Source organism: Erythrolamprus reginae, chromosome 3 (genome assembly GCF_031021105.1).
Source record: "Erythrolamprus reginae isolate rEryReg1 chromosome 3, rEryReg1.hap1, whole genome shotgun sequence".
Taxonomy (NCBI): domain Eukaryota; kingdom Metazoa; phylum Chordata; class Lepidosauria; order Squamata; family Dipsadidae; genus Erythrolamprus; species Erythrolamprus reginae.
In genome coordinates this window covers 145,734,192-145,760,826 of record NC_091952.1, presented here as the reverse complement: position 1 = coordinate 145,760,826, position 26,635 = coordinate 145,734,192, and the positions used below count along the sequence as shown (strand labels likewise).

Below are 26,635 nucleotides of genomic sequence, written 5' to 3'. Positions count from 1 at the left end.
CTAAAACCTTCTTTAAAATCCTTCAGCAGTTCCCTAGCATGTTCCCTTGGAGTATACTCTTGGAGCTGTAGATCTGTTGGCATTTCATTGCTTGGCCCTGGCTCTGGGTCATGATGCACCGTGGTCAGGCCCTGCCCCACTGATGCTTCCATTTAATTGAGCCCCATTGCTGAGCTCTGTGGCAAATTCCTGTCCGGCATAGATGTGGCAACATGTCGCGAGGCATTCAGGCCTGCCTCCAGGTCATCAAACCGAGCTAAAATTGCAGGCAAAAATTGAATGAGTAGGCCAGGCTCCCTCCTCTGTGACCCCGGGGGCATTTGTCTCCTTCCCAACCCTTTCCGCCATGTGTCTAACTTTACGGGAAGGGATGATAGTGCATTTTGGACATGTTGCAATTATCCAGATAGGGCAGCCAGTCCAACCAAGATACCAGATTAGTTATCTACTTAGGCTTTCTTTCACAATGTGAAGCCCCCCCCCCGATCCTCCTCTTTAATGAGCGGCCAATCCTGCTTTAACTTAAACAAAGTGATTTGCCAGATTAGGCTGCAGAGCTACTTGAGGTAGGCAATCAGTAAAATTAATAGGTTTTCTTTCCACCATAATTAATCAGCCCCCGATAGCTCCTCCCTAATGGGCAGTTGCCCGGCTTTCTGCTTTGCTGAGGCTCCCTCCTAGGTGAGGGTGATCCCCTGCAGTCGCTTTACTCTCAATGAGTCGATGAATGGAAGGGTTGTGTGCCACGTTTAGCCAATCGCTAGGTGCTTCGCTCTCCACGCGGCTGCAGCCCCCTTGACCAACTGCTGGCAACCGCTTGCTGATGAAACTGGGTCCGAAAAGGGACAGTGGCATGGAGGGCAGGCCTTTTATACCTTTGCCCCACTCCTTTACTCCAATCGGCATGCACGGCCTTCACACTGCCTACTGGGGGGGATCTTGCCTTTTATCATGAGATCCCCTGAGAATATGGCAGGCGTCGTGCTATCACAGCCCTGCTGCAAATGCAGGCTACACCAGCCTACAAATGTCTTGAGACCAGAATCACCTGAACAGTTTATGTTTCTTAACACAGTCTTTAAAAGTTATTAAATACAGCTTATTATAATATACAAAGTATATTTCTATTAATTATAAAATACACAACGTTATTTTCTGGAGAGATAAACAAAACAAATGCATTTATCAAACAATTCCATTTTTGAAAAATCAGATAACCATAATAATTATCCATAAAATTGAAACAATCTCTCTACAATTTAATCAGCTGGAGCCATAATTCAACCTTGATAGTTTCTTTCTTGATTATAGACAAGAATTAAGGTGCAAATATACTTTGTCAAATACTTTAAGAAGCAATGCTTATCTGTCTGCTATCTACTTCCAACTCATCTTGTAGCTTGCTAACCTTTTCCAATTATTCTCTCTGCAGCCTACAAATCCCAAGCGAGACTGGCTCGTGTTTCCATTTGGAGCAAATCCCTGGTGGATATGCTTAGTGTCTTCAGTACCTGCCATTCTAGTGATCATCCTCATCTTCATGGATCAACAGATAACAGCTGTCATTCTCAATCGCAAGGAATATAAACTGCGGGTCAGTATTTGGTTGGGCTGTGTAATGTAGTAATGATTTATTTTATTTTATTTAGTTTATCACTCTTAAACACAGAGATATTGAACCATAAACCAAGGAACACTAGAACAATTGTTGAGACTAAACTTTTATTTCAAAGTCAATTACGTAATATAAACAGGTTTTTAAAGCTGAGTAAGCTTATATGCAGTAATGGGCAGCCAAAATTTTTACTGCCACACTGTGGGTGTGGTTTATTTTGTGGGTGTGACTTAATGGTCATGTGACTGGGTGGAAGTAGCTTGCCGGCCATGTGACCAGGTGGGAGTGACTTGAACGATCATCATCGTTCAAGTGAACTGTTAATTCCTCGACTTACAACCTTAACAGTGTCGCTCTCTGAGGTGACAATTTGCTTCACGTTTCCTGCGCTCTTCTTCCTGGATCGCCCCCTGCCTCAAGCTGGGTAGCTAGGCAAATGGGTGCTGATCAGCTGTTGAGAAAAGAGGGAGGCGGAAATGGTCTCCCTGCAACTCCTGCCAGTGCTGGTTCCCCTGCCGCTTTCCGAGGAGGAGGATGGGAGAGGGGGATGGTCAGCTGGAGCTGGGCACACAGCTTCATTTCCGCTGGTGGAACTGCGTTCCACCCTGTCCTGCCTGCTACACACCCATGCTTATATGGCATGTTTTCATATAATCTGGATCAGAAATGGGTTCCTCCTGGTTCGCACCAGTTGGTGATGTCACAGACCCAGTTCAGTCAGTGCTGGTCCATGGATGCTGCCATTTTTTTGGTGATTTTTAAAAAAAAAAAATTTACATTTTTTTTTTGCTGGTTTTTGCTTCTGTACATGCACAGAATCCGAGTTTTTGGCACTGCGAATGTGTGCCATCATGTTTTTAGCCTTTTTTTTTTTGCTATTTTTGCTTGTTTTTTGCATTGAGCATGAGCACACATGCAGTGCGCCCACAGCCATATGGTTCAGGAGGAAGCAAATCTGCAGCGAGGTAAGTTAGAGCCCACCCTTTATCCAGACACAGCTTTAAAGGATTTTATAGAACATATTGGAAATGATTTAAAAAGGCATACCTCATCCATTCTGCCTTCCAGACTTTATTTATTTATTTATTTATTATTTAGATTTGTATGCCGCCCCTCTCCGCAGACTTATTTATTTTTCAAAAAAATAAATAAACTTAGCACATTGCATTTTGCTCTCTTTGTGTTATTTTTCACTACCATAGTTTCTGGTGTGAAGAAACCCATGCTCCCTTATTTGTAAAAGAAAATATTGGAAGAAAGCAAAGAACAGAAATAATTTTCCAAATATAGTAGACAATATATAGCAATAGCAATAGTACTTAGACTTATATACTGCTTCACGGTGCTTTACAGCCTCTCTAAGCTTTTTACAGTGTCAGCATATTGCCCCCAACAAACTGGGTCTTCATTTTACCGACCTTGGAAAGGTGGAAGGCTGAGTCAACCTTGAGCATCATGAGTTTCAAAATGCCAAATTGCAGGCAGCCAGCAGGCAGCAGAAGTAACCTGCAGTACTGCATTCTAACCACTGCGCCACCAGGGCTCCTGTAGAATTTCTTAGTACCATATGAAACATGTTCTGTTTTATATTCCCAAGGAAACCATATTAATATATGAAATCTTACATAAAATTATCTAACCCTAATTTCACTCTAGGTACTGAAATTCTGGAAGCACAATCAATTATGCAAATCACACAACTTATAAAAATATTACTGTTCCAATCAGTTAAAGGAGTCAGGGTCTAAAATGGAAAACTTTACCATGCATTAACCAGCCTACATCTCCTAGTGTTATCTCCAATGTTCTCTTGCAGAAAGGGGCAGGATTTCATCTAGATTTCCTCTGCGTTTCCCTATTGATGATTGTTACATCGTTTATGGGCTTGCCCTGGTATGTGTCTGCCACAGTCATATCTCTAGCACATATGGACAGCCTTAAGAAAGAAAGCACTACCAGTGCTCCAGGAGAACAGCCAAAGTTCCTTGGAATCAGGTATTGGAAGTACATCACATTTATAAGAATTCAAAAATTGAGGTGTTATTATCTGATTGGGGCCCACCCTGTTTTGCTGGAAAACATAATGAGGTCTTTGGGTGGGATTCGTAAATGACCTATTTAGGAAAATTGGGATTAATTTAGGATTTATGGGATTGTAAACGGCTGAAATATGAAGATCTAATTTAGAAATACTCTTCTTACAGGGAGCAAAGAGTTACAGGGTTGATGGTCTTTATTCTCACAGGATTGTCTGTGTTCCTTGCTCCTGTGCTCAAGGTGATTTTTTTTTAAGTATTCATATAAATATTTAATACATAGATCTGTTATTTCATTTCCCACTGCTCATATGAACTTATTATTTTACTGTCTAAAATACTTTGATAGCAAACTAAATTCAGCTACCTGAATTTCAGCCTAATGCATTGCTGGAAAGTATTGGAACAGATAGAGATTGGCTATGGGATTTGTTCTCATTTTTGTGGTCTAGAGTGAAAAAAGCAGACCAGCCAGATGTGTGATTGTGACTGTTTGATTTCTCTTTGAAGGAGTGGTTCCACCTTATGCTGCATTGAGCAGAATCTTGTTCTTCAAGCACTGTGGGTACCACAATTTAAGAGACTCAAACAAACTGAAACAGAGAAGGGCAACATAAATCAGCAGGAACCTGGAAACACAATATTACAAATATTAACAGAAAATACTACACAGGATCTACACTGGGCAGAAGGATTTTTTTGGAAATTGTGTAGATTTCCTTAGATAAGCCGTGACAGAGTTTAACATTTCTATCCCTCTCTGCTTTGAAAAGTTAAGGGAAGGCTGATTGAATAGACCAATTTGATAACCAATTTTTTACAGAGAAAGATGACCGAAGGGAAAAATACCTGAAGGGATGTAGTGTAAAAAAAGGCAGAAATGTTGTTTAGTATACCAGAGTGAAGGACTTGAATCCATTCATTGTAAAGCAAACATTAAAAGTGATGTTTTACTGACCTTAAGACAGACGTTTGTGATTCATACTTTAAATGTGATTAATTTTCTTTCTTTCTTTCATATCCCAAGTTTATCCCAATGCCTGTGCTGTATGGCATTTTCTTTTATATGGGTATATCTGCACTTGGCAGTATTCAGGTGAGTATGAAAAAGCTATAGAAATATATACTGCGGTGTTGGAGAGGATGAAAATTAATTCAATCATCAGAGTACACAGTATTTTTCTAAGACATATAGTCTTAATAATGTGGGAAGGCTCTGTCTGTAATTAAGGTATCCTGGATGTTGTGTACTCCTTTTCAAGAAGTTGTATTTTGTTTTGTTTGCTTGTTTGTTTTGTGCCTTTGAATCAGTTTTGACTCCTGGCTACTGTCTGGTCTAGTCTCTGTAGTTTTATTAGCAAGATTTTCAGTAGTAGTTTGCCAAAGCCTTTTTTCTATGGCTGAGTGGGAGCAACTAACCCAAGGTCACCCAGATAGCTTCATGCCCAAGGCCAGATTAGAGTCACGGTCTCTGGTTTCTAGCCTGCCAGCTTAACCACCACAAAGAAGTCTGCAGTGCTAATAAAGCAGAAGAGAAATGCGTGCAAGAAGTATTTTTTAAAATAAAGCTGGGGCTCAAGGCTTTCCTAATGTGTAAGAAGAGGGGCCAGATCAGCCCTTGATTCACATACAATTCCAGATCTGTAATTTCAATTGTAAAATGCAGAGTAAGCCATGCTTAGGCAAGAAACTCTGAAATTTATTGGATATTCTCTTTTTTACATCTTAGAAGTAATCTAAGTAAACCAGTTTCAGACAGAGATGGAATATTCACTCATTTATTTTCCTATGCCTCACTCCTAATGGCTTATAAATCTTCCCAAATGGTAATATCATTAAACCATAACAATGTGTGATAAATAATAAGCAATGTGTAATATCTCCCATGCTGGTGAACCATCGTAACCATTCACATCAAAAGAGATTCAAAAGACTCCCTTCAGCTCCCTGGAGCCCCCTGAAATAACTTGGGCAGGACCAATCTGATATCAGAGAGAGAAGTGGGCAGCCACTGATTCCTACTCAGGAGCTTCCACTATATTTCTTGCTTTCATTTTTTCCAGTTCATAGAGAGACTTCAACTCTTGTTGATGCCTGCTAAACACCAGCCAGACTTCATTTATCTACGACATGTTCCACTACGCCAAGTGCATCTTTACACCTTCATTCAAATCTTCTGCCTTGCTGTCCTATGGCTCATTAAGTCAACTGCAGCTGCCATTATCTTCCCTTTAATGGTAAGACATTAATGTCTTGTAGTATAGCCATATATTATACAGAGAATGAACGAATCTGCCCAAGATCTTTTCCTATGTACAGAAGAGTCTTTTATTGTCCATAACATTCTACCTCCTATTACAGTCCTGTACAATCTTTAATTTACTCCTAGCCATTTATTGTCAGTTATTTTCTGAATATGTAGCAGATATATTGTTTTTATATATATATATATATATATATATATATATATATATATATATATATGTTTTCGTAGATTTTCACGGGTACAGGTATGATGGTCTTGGTATATTTGGGTTTCTTCCCGTGTAGGATTTGGAAATTTCTGGCGACGTTTCGATGAGGTCCCACTCATCATCTTCAGGCTGGTGTTTCTCTCCTTGATCTCAAGTGAGCACTTGAGATCAAGGAGAGAAACACCAGCCTGAAGATGATGAGTGGGACCTCATCGAAACGTCGCCAGAAATTTCCAAATCCTACACGGGAAGAAACCCGAATATACCAAGACCATCATATATATATATATATACATTAATATACATTAATAAAATAAAATATATATTAATATTTTTCATCAATATTTTGAAATAAACATTCCACTGTTTTAAAATATCTGATTGCTTTTAATGGTTCTATCAGATTTTTTAATTCAAATTTGAATTTTAATCTTGATGTAATTATTAATGTTTTAAAATGTGGTAATTATTTGTTTGATTGTTCATATATATCTTCATATACTGCATACTTCAAAGGATGCAAAGCAGTTTACTGTATTACAAAAGAAGGGAATACAAACGCATAACCAACAACCCCGAACAAATACAAATATTAATCAGAATAAACCCCATCCCTAAGGCAACTCTTCCATATCTGGTTACTGTATGGTACAAAGCAATCCAAAATAGTTTTCTAATCACAAAGTGCATTGTGTAACTCAGGAGACAAGATGTTCTCAAGAAGGGCTAGATCAAGACATAGAAAAATAAAGGTAAGGTAAAGGAGTCCCTGAGAATTGCCTTGGACGGGAAATGAACACCAAGCTGGATAAAAATGGGTCACTTTATTAAATATTAACAGAAAGACCTGCAGGGGTCGCTAAATGGGGCGGAGTTTCCTGAACACAAAATACTTGGGCAACTCAAATGGGCATTACTCCATGCCTGGTCAGAGTGAGGCGTGCCCCGCCTACTCCCGACCCGAAAGCCACGCCCAGCATGTGGGAGGGCTCACCTTGCATGACCCGGAACCGGAAATGACGTAGGTGAGCCCCAAGGGCACCCCCTTCACACCTCTCTGTCCGTGGAGGAAGCTTGAGTTGTGCAATGGGGGTGCCAATCATCTTACAAAAGATGCCCAAAGGAAAACACACAGTTGCTACTGATACCCTTTCCGCCCCGTTTCTGCCACAGCAGGGGGTCAGATCTCTATCTTGGCCCCCTGCTCCCCACCTAAGCCTGCCCAGCTCACGCAGGCACCACTGCAGGTCTGTGTAAAAATTGCCACTCCTGACATCTTCCTAAATTGACCCAGTGAAAGCTAGGGGGGGTTAAAAATACATGCCCGGGTGTCAGATCACTTTGGCTCCCCCTGCCCTGTTAACCCATGTCCTGGTCCCGTCAACTGCTGTTGGTGTGACGGCGACTCCACATCCCCTCCATGTGAGGTTATCAGAACCACACACCACAGCCGTAGGCCCCGTACAACCGGTGTTTCACCATGACATGACATCACTGTGCCAAGTCCTTCACCAGCACCAGGTCGTTGCCGCCAGTGTGCAACACCAACAATCTGGTCCATATGCTCTGCAAGCCCCGGGGGTCTGCCATGACTTGACACCACTGAGCCAAGTCCTTCACCAGCACCAGGTCGTTGCCACCAGTGTGCAACACCAACAATCTGGTCCATATGCTCCGCAAGCCCCGGGGGTCTGCCATGACTTGACGCCACTGAGCCAAGTCCTTCACCAGCACCAGGTCATTGCCACCAGTGTGCAACACCAACAATCTGGTCCATATGCTCTGCAAGCCCCGGGGGTCTGCCATGACTTGACGCCACTGAGCCAAGTCCTTCACCAGCACCAGGTCGTTGCCACCAGTGTGCAACACCAACAATCTGGGTCCGGCCCCTCACTGCTCCCAACTTTTCACAACGAAAGAGGCCCGTCTCAAACGAAGACCTCCGAGCTCAAGCCTTTCCACTGAATCCCCAGCGACTCAGCAACTTCCACATTCTTGAAGATCATGTTGCAGCTCAACATTCAGCCACCATGCCACGCTGTGGCCGCAGTTCACTACTGTGGGCAACGGAAGGGCAGCTCCTTCGCACTTCGCACGTAACAAAGTGGAGCAGGGCCAGGACCTAGAGAAACGATAAGAATACAAAGACAGTGTTAGCCACCCGATCCCAAAACCGCTTGTACTCAGGTGCTCTGAATATACTTCATGAAAACCACTGACTTCCATCCGCCACCGGATTCATTACTTTGCTGAGAACTTGTTGAAAACTGCATTCAGTATTGCTGAGGGAATCCCACCCGATATCCTGCCAATCCTCCTGTAATGGCCCCTAACTGTTATTTATTCAGTGGAGGCCTGTCTTATGGTACAAAGGGCACCATTCCCTGGCTTCCTCGCTTTACTTGCACTGAGTCCATCATACCCCGGCATATATCCTTGTTTGATATACCCGGCAGTGATCAAACCACCATCTGCGTTATTGGTCAGCCACCGTGCACAACCAACGCGGCTGCCGCAGCCCCCCTTTAACATCGGTTTGCTGGCCCAGGGAACCTTGCATGATCCACTACTATGCGATCATGACAGCACCTTGCAGACCTACCATGTCCCCAAAGGCCCTTTTTTATGGCTGCCGTGTGAAACAGCCTCACCTCGTTGGGTGAGGATCTGGGTCTCATCCAATGCCCGCTGCCCCTGAAACTGGGTAATGTATAGCGGCTTACTAATGTCTCCCCAATCTGAGTCCTTTCCTTGGACCATCTCTTGATCATTCCTCCTATCCTCAAATAGTTTCACACCGAGGTCTTTTGTTAGGAGAGCTAAGCCCACCTGTTGCCCCTATATGATGGCATGTAACCATGTGGTCCAACCTGCACTCCTTTGCTTGAGCGATGGCGCTGTCCCCAATTCTGGGCACCCTGCGCCCCAGCCTATGCCATGTGGCTGCCAACCGCCTGCCCATGCACACATACTCCCTCTTAACGGACTGGGCCTCCTGTTGTTGGCTCGCTTCACTCCACTGATGGGCCAGCTGTACACCATAGTCGCAGTCCCATGTTCCTGTATTCCTCTCAGGAAATCATAATACTCTTCCTCCAGCATTAAAATGCCAGGGAGATTAGTCAATATACTCTGTGGCCTTGCCTGCTCACCCAGGGAGTAAAATAATTGCAAGAAATTTATGAAGATAAGCAAAGGCCTATGCCAATGCTTTCTTTACCGGTAGCGCATGGATTAGCTTTACCAACATGACTTAATCAATATAACCATAATATTAATGGTACCGTCCTGACACCAGGACTTCAATATTGTTTATGATAATAACATTTTCTGAATTATTCATTAAAAACAATTAATATAATGCTTAATAACTCATATTAAGCTTAAAATCAACTCAAGCGTGAATTTGATTCAGATGACCCCAATGCTTAGCGTTCTTGCAAGCTCCCCATTCCGGTAAGTGACTATACCATTTCTTATGAACAAACTAAAGGGGCTGAGATAAGCTGACTAATTTATTTATTTATTTATTCGATTTTCATGCCGCCCTTCTCCTTAGACTCATGGCGGCTTACAACATGTTAGCAATAGCACTTCACAAACAGAGCTATGCTATTGCCCCCACAATCCGGTTCCTCATTGTCTTACACATGAGAGGATTAGCCAGAACTTGGGAGATTTCCAACCTTCAGCATGGTAATGACATGGGGATCTGCAGGCTGTAGTTATGGTATTAATAGTATCTTTCAGTTTTGCTTGTACAGAAAAGGCCTGCTACCAACTGCACCCGTACTGTTATAGCCTTCAGTACAATAACTTTACATTTGGAAATGTGGCAAAATTCAGAATATTAGTAGCACCATTCAGGGAGACATAATGACTTCCATGCGCAACTGCTCCAGGAGGAAAACATACAAAAGTAAACCTCCGGCCTGACAACATGTATATATTCTCAACAAAAGCTTTAATAAGCAAATTTTACTATGTAAGGTGTAGAACATAGCTCACTATGTTCCACTTGCCATAACACTTTATATTAACACTGTCAACCCTTATTAAAGCGTGAGAGCAATTATTTATTTATTTATTTAAAATTGAGTGTAAGGGAGCAGCATGAGGCTATATTTACTTACCACCCAATAACCTAGTTGCTATTTCAATGTGGTAAAGAAGCATATGACAGACCTGTCTGCCAAACAGCTTCTTAGGTCCCCATTCCACAGTGCTTCAAAGAAAGGCCAAGATATATTTCTGCACAGTGCTCTCGGTAGGTAGGAAAAAACAAATCCTTTATATTCAGCAGCGCTGTTCCAAATGAAGTGCAGAAATTTATAATGTTTGATAAAAGTGTAATAAAGATTAACAGCCTCCCCAGTTGCAGAAAGCCCTCATCATTTGTTGTAATGTTTCTTCTAAACCCGCTTATGAGCCGAAGCCAAGGTTTTAACTGCAAGGTTGCAAGGTTGCTGTCAGAAGCCAGCTAAGTCCCCTGAAGCTATGATGAACAAAAGGGGGGGCCAAGGTCTATAGTAAGGCTACAGTCTTTTGATCACTAAAAGCCATTCTCACTGACAAAGTAGTCTTTCCATAGATCCAGTTGCTCAAACACCACCTAACCTGGTTTCATGGCTACTATCCCTGATTGTTATTGTCCCTCTTGTGCGAAAATGCCATAGGAGGGCGCCATTATCCACTAGGTATGAAAGAACTGATATCAAATGGTAGTGAGGCCGGGCTGCTGAAAAGCATTTCGAATATGACATTTTTAATCCCCATACCATTTTCTATGTCCACCACATTATGGCTCAATTATATATCTCATTCTAACCAGTGCTCATAACCTAGCGGCTTGTTTGGCCTACCCTGATATTTAACTTGCGTACAGGGGCCTTATTTCTCCAAATTTGTGTATGCTAAAAATTGTCTTAAAGGGATGCTCGCAGTGCCTTGTAATTCAATGTAATAAATAATCCCTTAAATTATGTCCAACAAGGCATATCATATTGATCCCGCAGGGAATTCTATAGCCAATCACTGCCCCATAAAACTAAGTTATGAACAAAATGGGTAGTTAAAGTTTCGATTTAACTATATATATGTATGCACGTGTTACCCATACACATGCACCAATGCATGCACATATATGCTTATACAAAATGAAAAATCCCTCCGAAGTATAATAATTATACTTATAATGAATTGTACAGTTGTATATATATTAAATTGCACAACATTGAATCAATATATACCTATGTATATATACGCACCTATAAACACCAATATATATATACACACCTACATACATAACCATACATATCTACATATATACCCCTCTATAGGATGAATTAATAATAGGTTAAATAAAACTGAACCCAGTGGTTCCATTAATCCAACCACTGAGGTAAATAGCTCATCCAGCCCTACCGAGTGGAAGTCCCACTTGATTCAACTTGATTAAGAATGTTATTATTTTTAAATTTATTGTCCAATAAATCAGTCAAAATTAAAATGCGTAATACGTAAATGGGGTCTTCATATTATCAATATGCCTGAATAGATCAGTGAATAGTTCAATACAGTAATACCTCATGATACGAACTTAATTGGTGCAAGGAGGAGGTTCGTAAGATGAAATGTTCGTAAGACGAAACATTGTTTCCCATAGGAAACAATGTAAAGTCAATTAATCCGTGCAACCAAAAAAACCCCCGCAAAAAAACGGCTTTCGGCGACTGCTGGGAAGCGGCGCGGCTGTTTTAAAAGGTGACAGCCGGCCTGGGGGGCTTCCCAGCACCCCCCCGAACCCGGGTTCGGGGTTCGGGGGGTGCTGGCAAGCCCCCCAGGCTGGCTGCGACCTTTTAAAACAGCCGCGCCGCTTCGCAGCTGTCTCCCGAAGCCGAACGCGGAAGTTCGGCTTTAGCGTTCGGCTTCAGGAGACAGCTGCGAAGTGGCGCGGGTGTTTTAAAAGGTCGCAGCCGGCCTGGAGGGCTTGCCAGCACCCCCCGAACCCCGAACCCGGGTTCGGGGGGGTGCTGGCAAGCCCCCCCAGGCCGGCTGCGACCTTTTAAAACACCCGCGCCACTTCGCAGCTGTCTCCCGAAGCCGAACGCCGAAGTTCGGCTTTAGCGTTCGGCTTCAGGAGACAGCTGCGAAGCGGCGCGGGTGTTTTAAAAGGTCGCAGCCGGCCTGGGGGGCTTCCCAGCAACCTCCCGAACCGAACCCAGGGTTCAGCAAAATTTTGCCTCTTCTTACGAACTTTGTTCGAGTTACGAACCGGCATTCGGGAGGCTTCTGGGAAGCCCCGCCGCCCGGCTGTCACCTTTTAAAACAGCCGCGCGGCTTCCCAGCAGTCTCCGGACGCCGGTTCGTAACTCGAAAAAAGTTTGTAAGAAGAGGCAAAATTTTTCTGAACCCCGGGTTCGTATCACGAGTTGTTCGTAAGACGAGGGGTTCGTATCTTGAGGTACCACTGTATTGGTAATCAATCAATTATTAATTTGTCACGAAACAAGGAGAAGCCACCTTCCAATTATAATTAACAAAGTCAAATTAATTAATCCCATGAACTCAATCCAGGCTGCCATGATTCTACCAAATTAATCATGTGGGCTTCAGTGGACCAAATAGATAAGATCTGCCAGCAGCTGGAACTATTCTCCTACAGATCACTATCATTATGAACTGATTTATGTACCAAGTCTGTTGACCAGAAGCAACATGCATGTAGACCTCCGCTCCATCAGGGGAACGGGGCCCAAGTCGGCGAGGGGGGGGTGTCTGCCTGGTCCCCACAAGGGGGAGGGGCTGCCATAAGGCAAGAAAACCTACCTCCCCCCTCTACCGCGCAGATTGCTACACGATAGGTTAACTACCCCATTAACAATAAAATATGCCGACATTTCAGCTCAGTGAAGGGAGGGGGAGAATTGCCGGCATGCTCAAGGCATTATTCCACCTCCCCCCCCTCCCCCACGAAAGCAAAGCCAGGTGCCTCCAAACATAGGCTCGCGCTGTGCTGGAAACAAAAAAGGGGGGGCGCAAGGCTCGCCATGTGGATCAAGCCAGGCGCTGCCCTGCGCGCGGCCCACTCGAGGCCCCCGGATTCTGTGGCCAAACACCAACCATGTGGGGGAATTATATTCCCGGACACAGGGTGCCCCCCCCGATGCTGCCCCACCGCCTCGCTGCAAACCTGAGCTGCCCCGGGCGGTCGCCGCCGATCCCAGGGGCTCTGAAACGGTGGCCGCCCACGGGAAGGACCTCGCCCGCAACCAGCCACCCCCGGCCGCGAGTCAAGACCTTTGACAACGGCGGCAGAATAAACCACGTGGGGGGGGGACCCCAGCGCTAGCCCTGGTTGCCCGGCACCGAAACGCTTTGGCGCGTTGCCAGCCGGGCCGTCAGAGCCCTTGATCACTTGGCTGCTCTTGAGGCTGCACTTATTAGCAGCCAGACCAAAGAAGGGGAGAGCCGTCTGCAGGGCAACGTCCTCCTCCTCTTCCTTTGACTGATGGGCGCCCCGTGAACCATATGTTCCCGGGCGCTGGATGCTGTTGCCCCCTGCCCACCCGCAAACCTGAGCTGCCCCTGGCGATCGTTATCGATCCCAGGGGCTTCGAAAAAGGCACCGTCCTGCGTTTCTTCCTTCCTTCCATCGAGGAGAAAAGGCTCGCTGGTCCCTCTTCTGTCCGTTTTGCGGCGAGCTCGGGGGCAAGAGAAGCTGGGGGGCAAGCAAGCCCTGATAAAGGGCACATGCCCCGCCCCTCGGCTTTCCCAGAATGCCCGAGCGGCCGCTGATTGCTCTGGGGCATTCCCACGCTATCGCGGGGAATGCCCCCCAGCTGATGGGGGAGCCGAGTTGGTTCCCGCCATTGGCAATTTTCGGCCAGGCGTTATTTCGCCCGGCCTCTCATTTTTACTCTGCTAGTGATTACCAACTGGAGGGGGTAGTACTCGTCCTCAAGGCCATTGTACCAACACTACCTGAAGACATTTCTGTGGTCATGTGGCCAGTATGATGTTATAGAGTGCTGTTATCTTCCCAACTTAATGGTACCTATTAATTTGCATTTGCCTGTTTTTGAACTGGTAGGTTGGCAGAAGTTGGGACGAGGACATGAGTTCATCCTATTGATGATGTTCAGGTTTCCAGCCAACCAGCCCAGTGTCTTAACCACTGAGCCGCCATGCTCCCTTAGATCAATAGCCACTTCAAAATGGGGCATACAATCATCTCCCACAAGGGAGAACCCAACTCTTTCTCTCAAAAAAGAGATGACTGAGATAGGTTATCATTTTGCTCACAGGTGGCGGAATTCATGCCATTAAGAGACAGACCACATTCTTGGCCTTCACAATTTTTTTAAAAATGCTAGATAGTGTAGGAAGATGTTGCCTGGAGCCCACCAAAGTAGTTCCCAACTCTGAGTGAAACTGAATAATTCTATCTGTAAAATAAATCAAAAATGTCCAGCAACCTGCAAGAGGATTGTTACCTCTCTTTTTTTCTAAAGTAACCGGTAATCTTAAACAGAGTCACTGGATGTGAATCTACATATTTACTAAGCATGAAGAATGCTAAGCATGTTGTTAAATGTGGGTATGGAACTGCATTTGGTCAAAGTGACTTTATTTTCTACCATCCTCGTTGTCTCTTTTTTCATTTTATCTTCTATAGCGCCTTGGTTGGAGGAAATCTCATGTTAAGGAATGTAATAAAACTACTCACAAGACTAACAATGTGCACAAAACTAGAAAACTGATAATAATATTCATCTTAAATCTATACTGAGGTAAAAGCCACATCTAACAGACTGATCTTAGATATGGCAATATCCCTGGCCTTCCTCAATCAGGTTTCTGTGATGCAAACCAGATCTGTACATACATACATAATTCCACCTTACATAATCCTATTGCACTAGCTGTTGCATTCATCTAACAGCAACCTGACACAATAACACCTTGCCATCCTATTATTTGGTCAAAGGGAAGCAGAAGTACCAGAAGTGTGGGAACCTGCAACAATTTGCAATCATACCTCCTGTGTCCATCATGCCACCTGTGACTCATCCCCATAGAAATATACTCTTCTATCACCTCATCTTCCTAGGGTTCACCACAAAATTTAGCCCAGGGATGATTATTATTGTTTATCAACATCTGAATGTCTATGCTGCCCCGAGTCTTCGGAGAGGGCGGCATACAAATCTAATAAATTATTATTATTATTATTATTATTATTATTATTATTATTATTATTATGCCACTTAGTTAGTTATTGCATCCTGCAGATATGATATAACTAACTAACTAAACAAGCAAATAAACAAATAAATAAATACCCCACATCATTCTGTTCATCTTCCTATAACAGGATGAAGTTAAACTAAATTTTTATAGCCCTTCAAAATCTAAATCAGACACTGAGTATCCGAGGGGTGGGGGACTATTCCATAGAACAGTTGAGTCTGTCATTTGCACCTCTATAACTGTCTGGTTCATTTCTGTAACCCAACAAGACAGACACAGACTTGTCAGATCATCAGAAGTGTAGAAAAAACAATTGCTGCCATTACCTGCCTTCTACTGAGGACCTGTATACTGCATGCAACAACAGGCCACCATTCCCACTGCCACCGGAACATGGCTGGGAGCTCACACACGTGTGCATGGCACGGAGGATGAGTGACTTTCGGCTTTTTTTGCTTCTGTGAATGCGAAGAAGCAAAAAAGCTAGAAAGCGAAAATAAGGTAAGTTACCCCGCCGTATGCCCTGCCCATTTGCCCACCCCTGCCTGCCCTGCCACGAGTGATGGCTTTGCCGCGAGCGGACTGAATGCTCCCCTGCCTTACCTTGCGTGACGGCTTCTCCCTCGCCGAGAAGATGGCATGCAGCATAGGGAGGAAGCCAGGCAGCCCCGAGCTCCAGCTGCGTGGCCTGTTCTGTTCTTTGCTGCTCCACAGGCATCTCTCAGCGCCGGGATGGCACTCCAAGTGAGTTGTAACCTTCAGGAACACAGCGCTGCTGCTCCCAAAGGCCACAACTTGCTTGAAGTGCCATCGCCACGCTGAGAGATGCCTGCAGCACAGGAGAGCAGAAAGCAGGCCACGCAGCTGGAGCTCAGGCAGGCCATTTTTGCGCTGGCCCCAGCTGCCTCTCTAGGCGCCGCAGTAAGATTCGGCTGCTGCACATGTGCAGCAGCTAAAATCTCATGCAGACGTCCTTCCAGCAGTAAAAACTGCCAGAAGCAAAAAAACCGGTAATTTTTACCAGAATTGTGTCGGTTGCGCGTGCATACCATGTGCACGCCCGGCGGCAATGGAGCTAAGCTACACACTCCATTGCCACCACTGGAACTGCATGAATCAAAAAGAGGTTTGTGAAAATATTTGCAGACCCCTCACATCCTGGACACAAACAGCTTCAAATTCTACCCTCAAAACAATACTATGGAGCACTTCACACCAGAACAACTAGACCCAAGAACAGTTTTTTTCCAGAATGCCCTTATTATGCTAAACAAATAATTCCCTCATCACTGTCAAGCATTGTTGTGAGCCGCCCCGAGTTTGCGGAGAGGGGCGGCATATAAATCCAATAAACCTAACCTAACCTATTCACTAAGGCTGCATTACTATTACTATTAGTCTCCTCATTGTTCCTGTCGCCCATCTCCTCCCACTTATGACTGTAACTTGTGGCTTGTATCCTTACCATTTATATTACTATTGATTGTTTCTTCATGGCTTATTTGTACCCTATGACAATAATTTAGTGTTGTACCTCATGATTCTTAACAAATGTATCTTTTCTTTTATGTATACTGAGAGCATATGACTATTTATTTGTTTGTTTGAGTTGAAAGGGACCTTGCAATTCATCAAGTCCAACCCCCTGCTTAAGCAGGAAATCCTACAGCACCCCAGCCAAATGACAGTCCAATCTCCTCTTGAAAATGTCCAAAATTGGGGAGTTCACAACATTCGCTGGCAGGCCATTCCACTGGTTGATCACTCTGACCGTCAGGAAATTCTTCCTTATTTCTAGGTTGAATCTCTCCTTGATCAGCTTCCAACCGTTGTTCCTTATCTTGCCCTCTGGTGCCCTGGAAAACAGCATGACCCATCCTCTCTGTGGCAACCCCTCAAGTATTTGTGGACTGCTATCATGTCCCCCCTGGCCCTTCTTTTTCCTTGTGTGTCCAATCACACTTGGACAATAAAGAATTCTGTTCTGTTCTGTTCCATTCCATTCTATAGAAATGGGCCACCATCAGGTATATTATTTCCCATTACAGTCCAGGGTTTAGGGTACTCTGTTACACTCTCAGTGCAGGGAGAGGGATTTTATTGCATATGTCTCATTCAAGTTGTTCAGCTGGGAGCGGGAAAACGGGTGAAGTCAAGGTCATGATATAATCTGGACTTCTTTATGTAGGAGCATGGGAAGAACGTCTCTATATCTAGAATTCTTTAACAAAAATTTCATTCCGTATGACTTGCTGCCGATCAGTTTCCGGTCACAATTCAAAGTGTTGGTTATGACCTATAAAGCCCTTCATGGCATCGGACCAGAATACCTCTGGGACCGCCTTTTGCCACACGAATCCCAGCGACCGATTAGGTCCCACAGAGTTGGCCTTCTCTGGGTCCCGTCGACAAAACAATGCCGTCTGGCGGGCCCCAGGGGAAGAGCCTTCTCTGTGGCAGCCCTGGCCCTCTGGAACCAACTGCCCTCGGAGATCAGGACTGCCCCCACCCTCCTTGCATTTCGTAAACTCTTGAAAACTCATCTATATTGCCAGGCATGGGGAAACTAATATACCCCTTAGCTACTATAATTTATGTATGGTTTGTTTGAGTTGTATGATTATTTTTATAAGGGTTTTAACTATTGGATTTGTATATTTATTGTCCTGTTGTGAGCTCCTCAGAGAGGGATGGCATACAAATCTAATAAATAATAATAATAATAATAATAATAATAATAATGATGATGATGATGATGTTGTTGTTGTTGTCTTCCTTCAAACGCCTCTTCAAACTCTTATTTTCTGTGAAGACTTTGGCACAACCCTTTAGTTCTCACCCGAACCAAACCAGAATATAAAGGCAAATACAGTGGTACTTCTACTTAAGAACTTAATTTCGTGAGCAGGTTCTTTAGTAGAAAAGTTTGTAAGTAGAAGCAATTTTTCCCATAGGAATCAATGTAAAAGCAAATAATGTGTGCAAACCCATTGGGAAAGAAATAAAAGCTCATAATTGGGGTGGGAGGAGGAGGAGGAAGAGGAGAAGGACAGTCGCTGCCGAAGGAAGAAGGTGAGTGAGGGGAATCAAAAAAAAAATATCCAAAACTTTAAGGCTTAAAAAAAAAAGAGGGACTCTGAAGCGGTGAGGAGGAGCACGCGCCTCCCATACACTGTGCCAGAGATAGAAACCTAGGCAGGCAAGAGGGGGGAACCTGCTTCCTCTTCCTTCCTATGCTGAAAGCCTCCCCTCTCCTCTCACTCGCTTGCTTTGTATCCGGTGCCTTTCCTTCACTGTGGTGACTGAAGTCGAGTTGATCTGGCCAGGGTGAAGCGCCCTCTTTTGCCTTTCTGTGCCTAAACGCTCTGGGGGGGCAACCTCACACTGCGTGTATGGGAGGCAGTGTGAGGGAGGCACCACAGCAAAGTGATTTATTCCCTCTCCAAGAGCCCAGAGAAAGGAAAACGCTCCATTAGCTCTGGGCTGCCCAAAGCGAAGGGAGCATTTCTTTTCTCTGGGCACTTGCAGAGGTTTATTCCCTCTCCAAGTGCCCAGAGAAAGGAAAATGCTTCATTTGCTCTGGACTGCCAAAGCCTCCTTAAGCGCCACTGAAAGGCTCCTCTGGTAGCCAAGAAAAGCCTGAGGTACCCAGGATTAAATGGGGAATGGCAGGAAACTAGCCAGACCTTCATGCCACTCTCAAATTTCCTGGGAAATTTTTCTGGGCTTGGGTTCTTAACTACAAAATGGTTCTTAAGAAGAGGCAAAAAAAATCTTGAACACCCAGTTCTTATATAGAAAACGTCTTAAGTAGAGGTGTTCTTAGATAGAGGTACCACTGTACCCACATTTACTCATATTAATTCCTCATTAGCTTTGTCTTTGCTTTTGTTCCAGTTCTCTTTTTCAACATTTCAACTGTAAACTCCTTAGATATTTTAATGTGTTTTTATATTCTGCAGTGATGTTGTATATGCAGTAATAATGCTATTTAAATTATTAATAATTACAAGCATACTAATTTTATGTAATGATTATCTAACCTTCTAGCTGCTGGCTCTAGTGGGTATTCGGAAGGCAATGGAATACATTTTCTCTCTTCAACATCTGAGTTGGTTGGATGATATTATGCCAGAAAAAAACAAAAAAGAGGAAGAAGAAAAGCTGAAGAAGATACAAGATCAGGATGAGAGTGACAGTGAAGATGTAAGCATAGTTAAAGTTGGAAAAGGGCTAAACTGGGCAGTAATTAGAAATTCTTTCTGCACCACCATCTCAAAATCCCAGTGTAAAATACTGAAGTAAGATATGCAACTTGTTCCTGGGCAGAGAGTTCCTATCATTCCCAGGCAAGAAGTCACTTTCAGAATGATGGAGCTGTAATCTACAGTACTGTATATTAGCCTGGAATTAGCACATTAGCTCAATCCCCATTTTGAGGTCTGAGAAAATTAGTTAATTATATTGGCAATAATTAATCTACTGTATTTATTGCTGCCCATTCCATTCGGCCCATTCGCCACCACCCATTTGGCGTGGCCCATTCACTGGCACACATTTGGCGCTGCTCAGTTGCCACCTGTTCAGCGCTGCCTGGTCACTGCTGCCTGTTCAGCAGCATTTTTTGCTGCCAGCTGTTTGCTGCCGCCTGTTTGCCATGGCCCCTTTGCTACTGCCTATGCGGCCCATTTTAGAAAAGCTGATCAGTGCTGCACCCACTGCCGCCTCCCCCTTCCATAACATTCAGTATATAAGACGCACAGACATTTCCACTCACTTTTTTTGGGGGGGGGTCATCTTGTACTCCAAAAAATATGCTACATACAGTTGTGGGACTGTAGGGACTAAGTTTCCTTTTATATTTTTGCTATCATTTCCAGTATTCAAAAGCACATAATCTGCTGTATATGCACATCTGAATAAGACGATCTCTCATTCACATCATGGGCACACATCCTGTGGAGGTTAAAATAGTGGCACTTCTGTAGCTAGCCTCTTGCAGCCTTCATTCATGCTATTAGAAGATATACTTGCTTGACTGATTATCAGCTTGGATTGTGTTTTTATGTTTATCCCCCTAATTTTTATCAGCAATTCTTTCAGGGTTATTTTATTTTATTTATTATTTTGACTTAGCAGAGTAATAGCTATGCCCTTTTTCTGGATAATCTTAACCACTGATGACTAGCTCCAGCTCCCACATACTATTTGCTTTACATGCAACTGACAAGATACATCCTTTATTTCTTACAATTGACAAGATATCATAACGTAAGTCTGCGGAGAGGGGCGACATACAAATCTAATTAATAATAATAATAATAATAATAATAATAATAATAATAACAACAACAACAACAACAACAACAACAACAACAGAATAACATAGTTGGAAGTGATCTTGGAGCAGAAGTGAAATGCTACTGATTCAGCCCAGTTCGGGCATACTAGTAGCAGCGACTGCCGGTGGTTTGGAGAACCAATAGCAGTGGCAGCACAAGACTCCACCCACCTGACCATATGTCACAATCTTCTAGTTTTTAATCTTCTGCACATGTGCAAAGCCTTCTGAGCAAGCTCACAGGGTGAAAAAGCACACACAATGGTCGTGCGCATGTAGCTCATGCTTCCAAACTGATAGGGAAGGTAGGTAGATTTCACCACTGCCTTGGAAGTCTTCTACTCAATCTTCTGCTCAAGCAGTCTCTCTTCCAGCATTGTGCCAACAGACTGTAGTTTTCAACAAAGTAGGTCTGTTGCAAATCACACTTAGAAAAAAGCTAGCAATTGTCTAGAATGTAGATTACGGTAAGTATTTCCAGATACTACAGATTGGGGGAATGAAAGATCCTCTCTGCAGAAAGGATCCCTCTGTAAGATCACTTTTTGTATCTTTGTCTCTTCAGAAGTTATAAAATCATTTTCGGAGGGTGAAAGAAAATAAATCAAAAGCATGAATGAATACATAATTGCTTCTCCCCTTCTAATAACTTTCTTTGATTTATGTTTATTTCAGTCTGAACTTATGTACCAAGAAAAAGGACCAGAAATCAATATCTCTGTGAACTAGATGAAGATATATCCATCAGCTGACAAGCTAAAGATGAACATGGACATTATGTAATATTTTTTTTAAAAAGAAGGCTAACTTATGGGGAAGTTTAGACTAAATAGAGAATAAGATGTTTACTATGAATATGAAAGTCAATCAATTGTAGGACTATTCAAGTGGAAGGAACTTGATCCTCAAGAGTTTCCATTTCTTGCTGTTGCACAAAGTAAGAGTTTGGAAGTGAGGAAAAATTACACACAAAGAGGAAAAAAACTGGCTGCCTCAAAAAGTTTGGTTTTTATTAAGGTAGCAAATCAAACATTCTGCATTTTACTTTTCCTTGCCCGATTCATTCTTACCTAAAAAGATGCGGTTGCCATTGACAATATTGTTTCAACATGATTGAAGGCAGAACATCTGAGCTCTCTATCCATGGCACTTAGCAACTTAGCCAGAGTGACAACCCCAAGGCAGATATAACCCATGTATCTCTGTTAAGGCAGTTCTCCATTTCTGGCCCAAAAAACAAGGAACACCACTGTTTTATTTTTCCCCTGTGCAATAATAGTTAAGTAATTCCTGTTGATGCCATCATTTTTTGAAGCTTGGATATGTTTTGTATCTCATAAAGATTGTTCAATATGCTAGAAATGTGTCTTTCACTCTCTAGTATTAGTTGCTGTTATAGGAGCAGAATGATAAATCAAGCAAACACAGCAAAAGACAACTGAAGGGACATGTTGAAGAAATTCAGATAAAAGAACCAAAACAAAGTTGGTTCTTCTTACATATGCCTGCATCTTGTGGCTATCATCTAATCTGTTTTATAAGCTGCTTGGAAGACCTTCGATGTGGAAGTCATCTCATAATGACTAAAGAGGACAATAATGAGAGTATACATATGCATTTCCTTATTTACACTGTACTTTTAGTATTAAATGTCCTTTAGGAAGTAATACCCAATTGCATATTACTTGCCTGATATTTTATATCATTAGTTGATTCACAGCATATATCATAAATACATAATGTGGGGTCCTTGGCACGCAGGTTGGAAGTTATATACAGAATATAAACAACAATTATTAAATGTGCAATGAAACAATCAAATCAGTTCTCTTCTTTGCATACACAATTTCAAGCTGTTGCCCTTAAGTTCTGTTTCTGGATAGTTGGAGGAGGAGGAGGCAGCATTTTCAGATGTTTTCATTTACACAATATATGATGGGTCTCATAAAGATGTAAAGCAGAGTTATGTTTTGAGAAATTTAAGCACAAACTGAAAACTGCTTAGGCATTCTGAGACATTGCTTGTACAGTACACTCAGTTAAGTATGGGTTAGTTAGGTATGGGTCATGTATTTATTGCTGGTCTATTATATAACCTAAGTTAATCTGCTGATGAACAGAATTCATACAACACATTAATTCAGCATTAATGTATGAATACAATCGGTCTCCGTCAGATGTATTTTGCTGTAGTATGCCTTTATTTGTTCATGAAACAATGGTCATTTCTGGGTTGCCTGCATTATTTGAAATGCTAAATAAAATTTGTCAAAAGATATATTGTTGCAAAAATTTCTTGTTTCCTAGTATATTTTTAATTCCAGTTCTTCCTAGTTTTCCTCTATTTTTTTTTCTGTTGGAGAAATTCATGGTGATTGTAGAAATGCTTGTTGTGACCCTTCAAAAATTTGTCCAGTTAAAGTGTTAGCCTTGATTTTTCAGAAAACTTTTCATCTATGGATGATAAATGTAAGCAACATGTTTCTTGAACTGAATATTTTTTCTGATGCAAAGAGGAAGGTATCGATAGAAGCAGCAGAAAAGGATTCCTTCAGTGGCTCCAAAAAGGAGAGCTTTCAACAATGAAGTTCTACCAACCAGAGGGAAAGTTCTAGAAAGAAATTTACAGTATCCAATTTTTATGCTGATTATTCTCAGAGGTTTGATGTCACTTTCTGTGAGCTTACAGTCTGGTTTCAAGCAAGCACAAGTCTCAAAATTTTTCAGTCATGGTTTTGCTTTAAATTACAGGCTGCCAATTTCCAAGGATTGGTTACTGAATCTGCCCTAGCTCTTTGTGTGTGTGTGTGTGTGTGTGTGTGCATCCAGGGTTTTTGAGGCCAAATTGAGGAGCATTCCTGAGCACTGGCGACGGGCAACCCTTCGCTGGAGGTAGGTGAAGGGGATAGCCTCAGTCTGATTCTGAATGAGGTGTCTCTCTGTGTGCACATATGTATGGAGCTACTTTTACAGTACAGGCAATACAAACATGCTTGACTAATTTCTCTCCCACCAGACAATGTTCAGAACTTGTTGTGCCAACCACTCCCAAATGCCATCATCCAAGAATCCATTTAACTGATTATAGCATAAATGAGACAAAAAAGAAAACCTTAGAATGAATTTCCACCCGCCCCCATAGTCCTTCCAGATATCTTCTGGGGATTTTAGTCTTTATTTGTCCATCTCAGGTTCCTTTTTTTTCACATCTACTGGGTGGCATTAGGCTTGGCTTGGTAGTAAGGGTGGTCAGTTAGGCTTGGGAAGTCTGTTCGACTCTGGTTGCTGTAATGACTTTCTAGTGGAGAGCTGGATCCAACCCCAATTCCTGGCTCAATTAATGGAAGGTCTCCTCTGGAGGCAACACCTGGATCAGTGTGCTCTGTTTGCACATGTTGCAGAGTCATCTGTGCAGGGCTGAAAGACATGAGAACAAGACAGAAACACCCCCCCCCCTTGTGTGTCATCCTTCCAATCTTCAAGATTAGACAGTAGGTAATATTTGTCCCATATAGCTGAATTGGAGATTGGTTTATCGAGTAAGAATTGGTAGATTCCATATAGGAGCATGCTGGGAAGCATCACTCACATCACCCAGGATCCAGAATTACCCAGGATCACCATATTTCCTCAGGATCAAAAAGCTCAATAGAATGGAATGGAATGGAATGGAATGGAATGGAATGGAATAGAATAGAATAGAATTATTTATTGGCAAAGTGTGATTGGACACACAAGGAATTTGTTTTGGTGCAAACAAAGGGACTGAAAGGTGGGAGATATACATTGAGGGCTGCATGTCTCATACCAAGTATGATGACTACACCTTCCTTGCCTGAATGTAGAACAGCAGCTATGGCTATACTGTCACCGCCCAACTTTATTATCTGGGAGAATTTGCAGGGCTGGGCCAGTGGCGGCTCTTCAACATCCTCACCATCTTCTCCTGCCTTCCCACCAACAGCTGCCACTTGTTATTCCTTTTGTCATTTGGTCTGATGGTGGTGGCACCTCCTCCACCGTCCCACTTGGGGGCCTCTGTTGCTGCTGGTGGACCTCTGTTGTCTCTTCAGCCGGCCTCTCTGCACCTTCTCTCTGTCCAGAGCATGGAAAGACGAGCGTGGTAGCCATGAGGTAGGTTGTTCTTGGGGAACTAGGACTTGCTGGCTTAAAGCAATTACTTGTTCCAGCCACTCTGGTTCTGCTTCATTGGGCTCATCTTGAACACCTGGTGACTTGGGATGTCCAGGCCCTGGGCTCAAGCTGTTGCTGTTTAATGCCAGATTTATTGTTAACAAAGGTCCCCTCGTCCAAAAGTTAATCTTGGAAGAGAGAGCTGACCTGGCCTGTATAACTGAGACCAGATGAGCACCGAACAGCTGGAAGAGGTGAGGTGGAAGAGGTGCGAATGAGCAGCGAGTGGGCAGGGTAAGTGGCAAGTAGATGGGTGCGGGGCCACCCAGAGGTGGTATTTACCAATTGGGCAAACCAGTCCAAATTGCCACTACCACTTCACCTAAACCGGTCTGAACCAGTCAAATACCACCTCTGCTTGTAGCAATCCTAAAATAAAAGAGATAAATAACAATTTGATTAGCTAAGTAATGTATGGCAAAAAATATTAAATATTCAAAATTCATTTCCTCTGAATATGTTCAAAATTTGGAAAAAATGGGACTCTTAACTTCTTGAACCTTTTATATGTCATCATGGCTTTTAATAAACAATATATAAGTAGTGCAGTGAAAGGAAAAAATCCTTTTAAAACCTCCAATCTACCCTCAACCAAGATCAACCCCTCATTAACCACTACCTTCAAACCACCATCACCCACAACCGTCCTAACTTCCAATCCATCACTCAAAACCAACTCTCAATAAACCAAGACTAGGTATGCATGCCCCTTACTTCCTCAACAACATCCACTGCTAATCTCAAATGTAAACTGATGAACTCAAGAAGCATCGTTAATAAAATACCTGAACTCCTTCTCTTACTACAAACTGCTAAATTCAACATCATATTTATCTGTGAAACATGGTTAAATGAATCCCTCCCCGACTCTGTTATCACAGTAAGTGACTATCAAGTTTACCGTTCTGACCATGAATCCCGCAGAGGAGGTGGTGTTGCAATCTTCTACAAGAAATCACTCAACCTTTAAAAAGTGCAAGTTAAACAAGGAAGATCAGGAAGATAAATTTATCTCAGCATCTACTGTTGTCCTACTATCGCAGCACCATTGAGAGTGTCCTGACATACGGCATTCTAGCTTGGTATGGGAGCAGCTCTGTAGTGAACAAAAAAGCTCTACAGAGAATTATTAAAACTGCCCAGAACATCATTGGGCTCCAGCTACCCGCCCTGGATGACATCTTCACATCTCTCTGTTCTAGGAAGGTGCATACCATTCTCAAAGACTCTTCTGATCCTGCTTATAATCTCTTTGAACTGTTGCCTTCTGGCAGAAGATAAAGAACAACTAGAACTCAGACCACACGTTTCCTGAATAGTTTTTATCCCAGAGCTATATTCGCACTTAACAACGAACTAAAGGGTCACCATCAGTGAACTGTTGGACAATATTACTTGGTTTGTCATGTAGATGGTTGAGTGGTTCAGGGTAGGGAATTTGTAGTGGGTGGGACATTTTATTCTATTTTTTATTCTATTTTTAAATTTGCCTATTCTGATTTTATGTATGGTGGGACTGGTCTCTGAGTGTCACACAACTTTCGTTGCTAATGACAATTCATTGTTTTGACAATGGCAATAAATTTATTATTATTATTATTATTATTATTATTATTATTATTATTATTATTTATTTTCCTGAAACCATCATCTGTGAACTGACTTTAGATACCACACTTTACTTCTTTCTGTGTTATAGAGCTCCAGATTATGATATCACACA

The 26,635-nt window shown here is 42.8% G+C and overlaps 1 protein-coding gene across 1 annotated transcript in view; it reads left to right on the top strand.

The window, feature by feature from the left end:
* The window catches only part of SLC4A9 (solute carrier family 4 member 9), a 63,537-nt gene extending 40,586 nt beyond the window's left edge, over positions 1–22,951 (top strand). Inside the window, exons 15-21 of the mRNA XM_070748609.1 lie at positions 1,433–1,594; positions 3,432–3,610; positions 3,820–3,892; positions 4,679–4,747; positions 5,715–5,888; positions 19,428–19,583; positions 21,394–22,951. Coding sequence (XP_070604710.1) covers positions 1,433–1,594; positions 3,432–3,610; positions 3,820–3,892; positions 4,679–4,747; positions 5,715–5,888; positions 19,428–19,583; positions 21,394–21,447 — 867 coding nt within the window. The 3' untranslated portion in view covers positions 21,448–22,951. The remainder of the gene's footprint in view (positions 1–1,432; positions 1,595–3,431; positions 3,611–3,819; positions 3,893–4,678; positions 4,748–5,714; positions 5,889–19,427; positions 19,584–21,393) is intronic.
* The last annotated feature ends 3,684 nt before the right edge of the window (positions 22,952–26,635 follow it).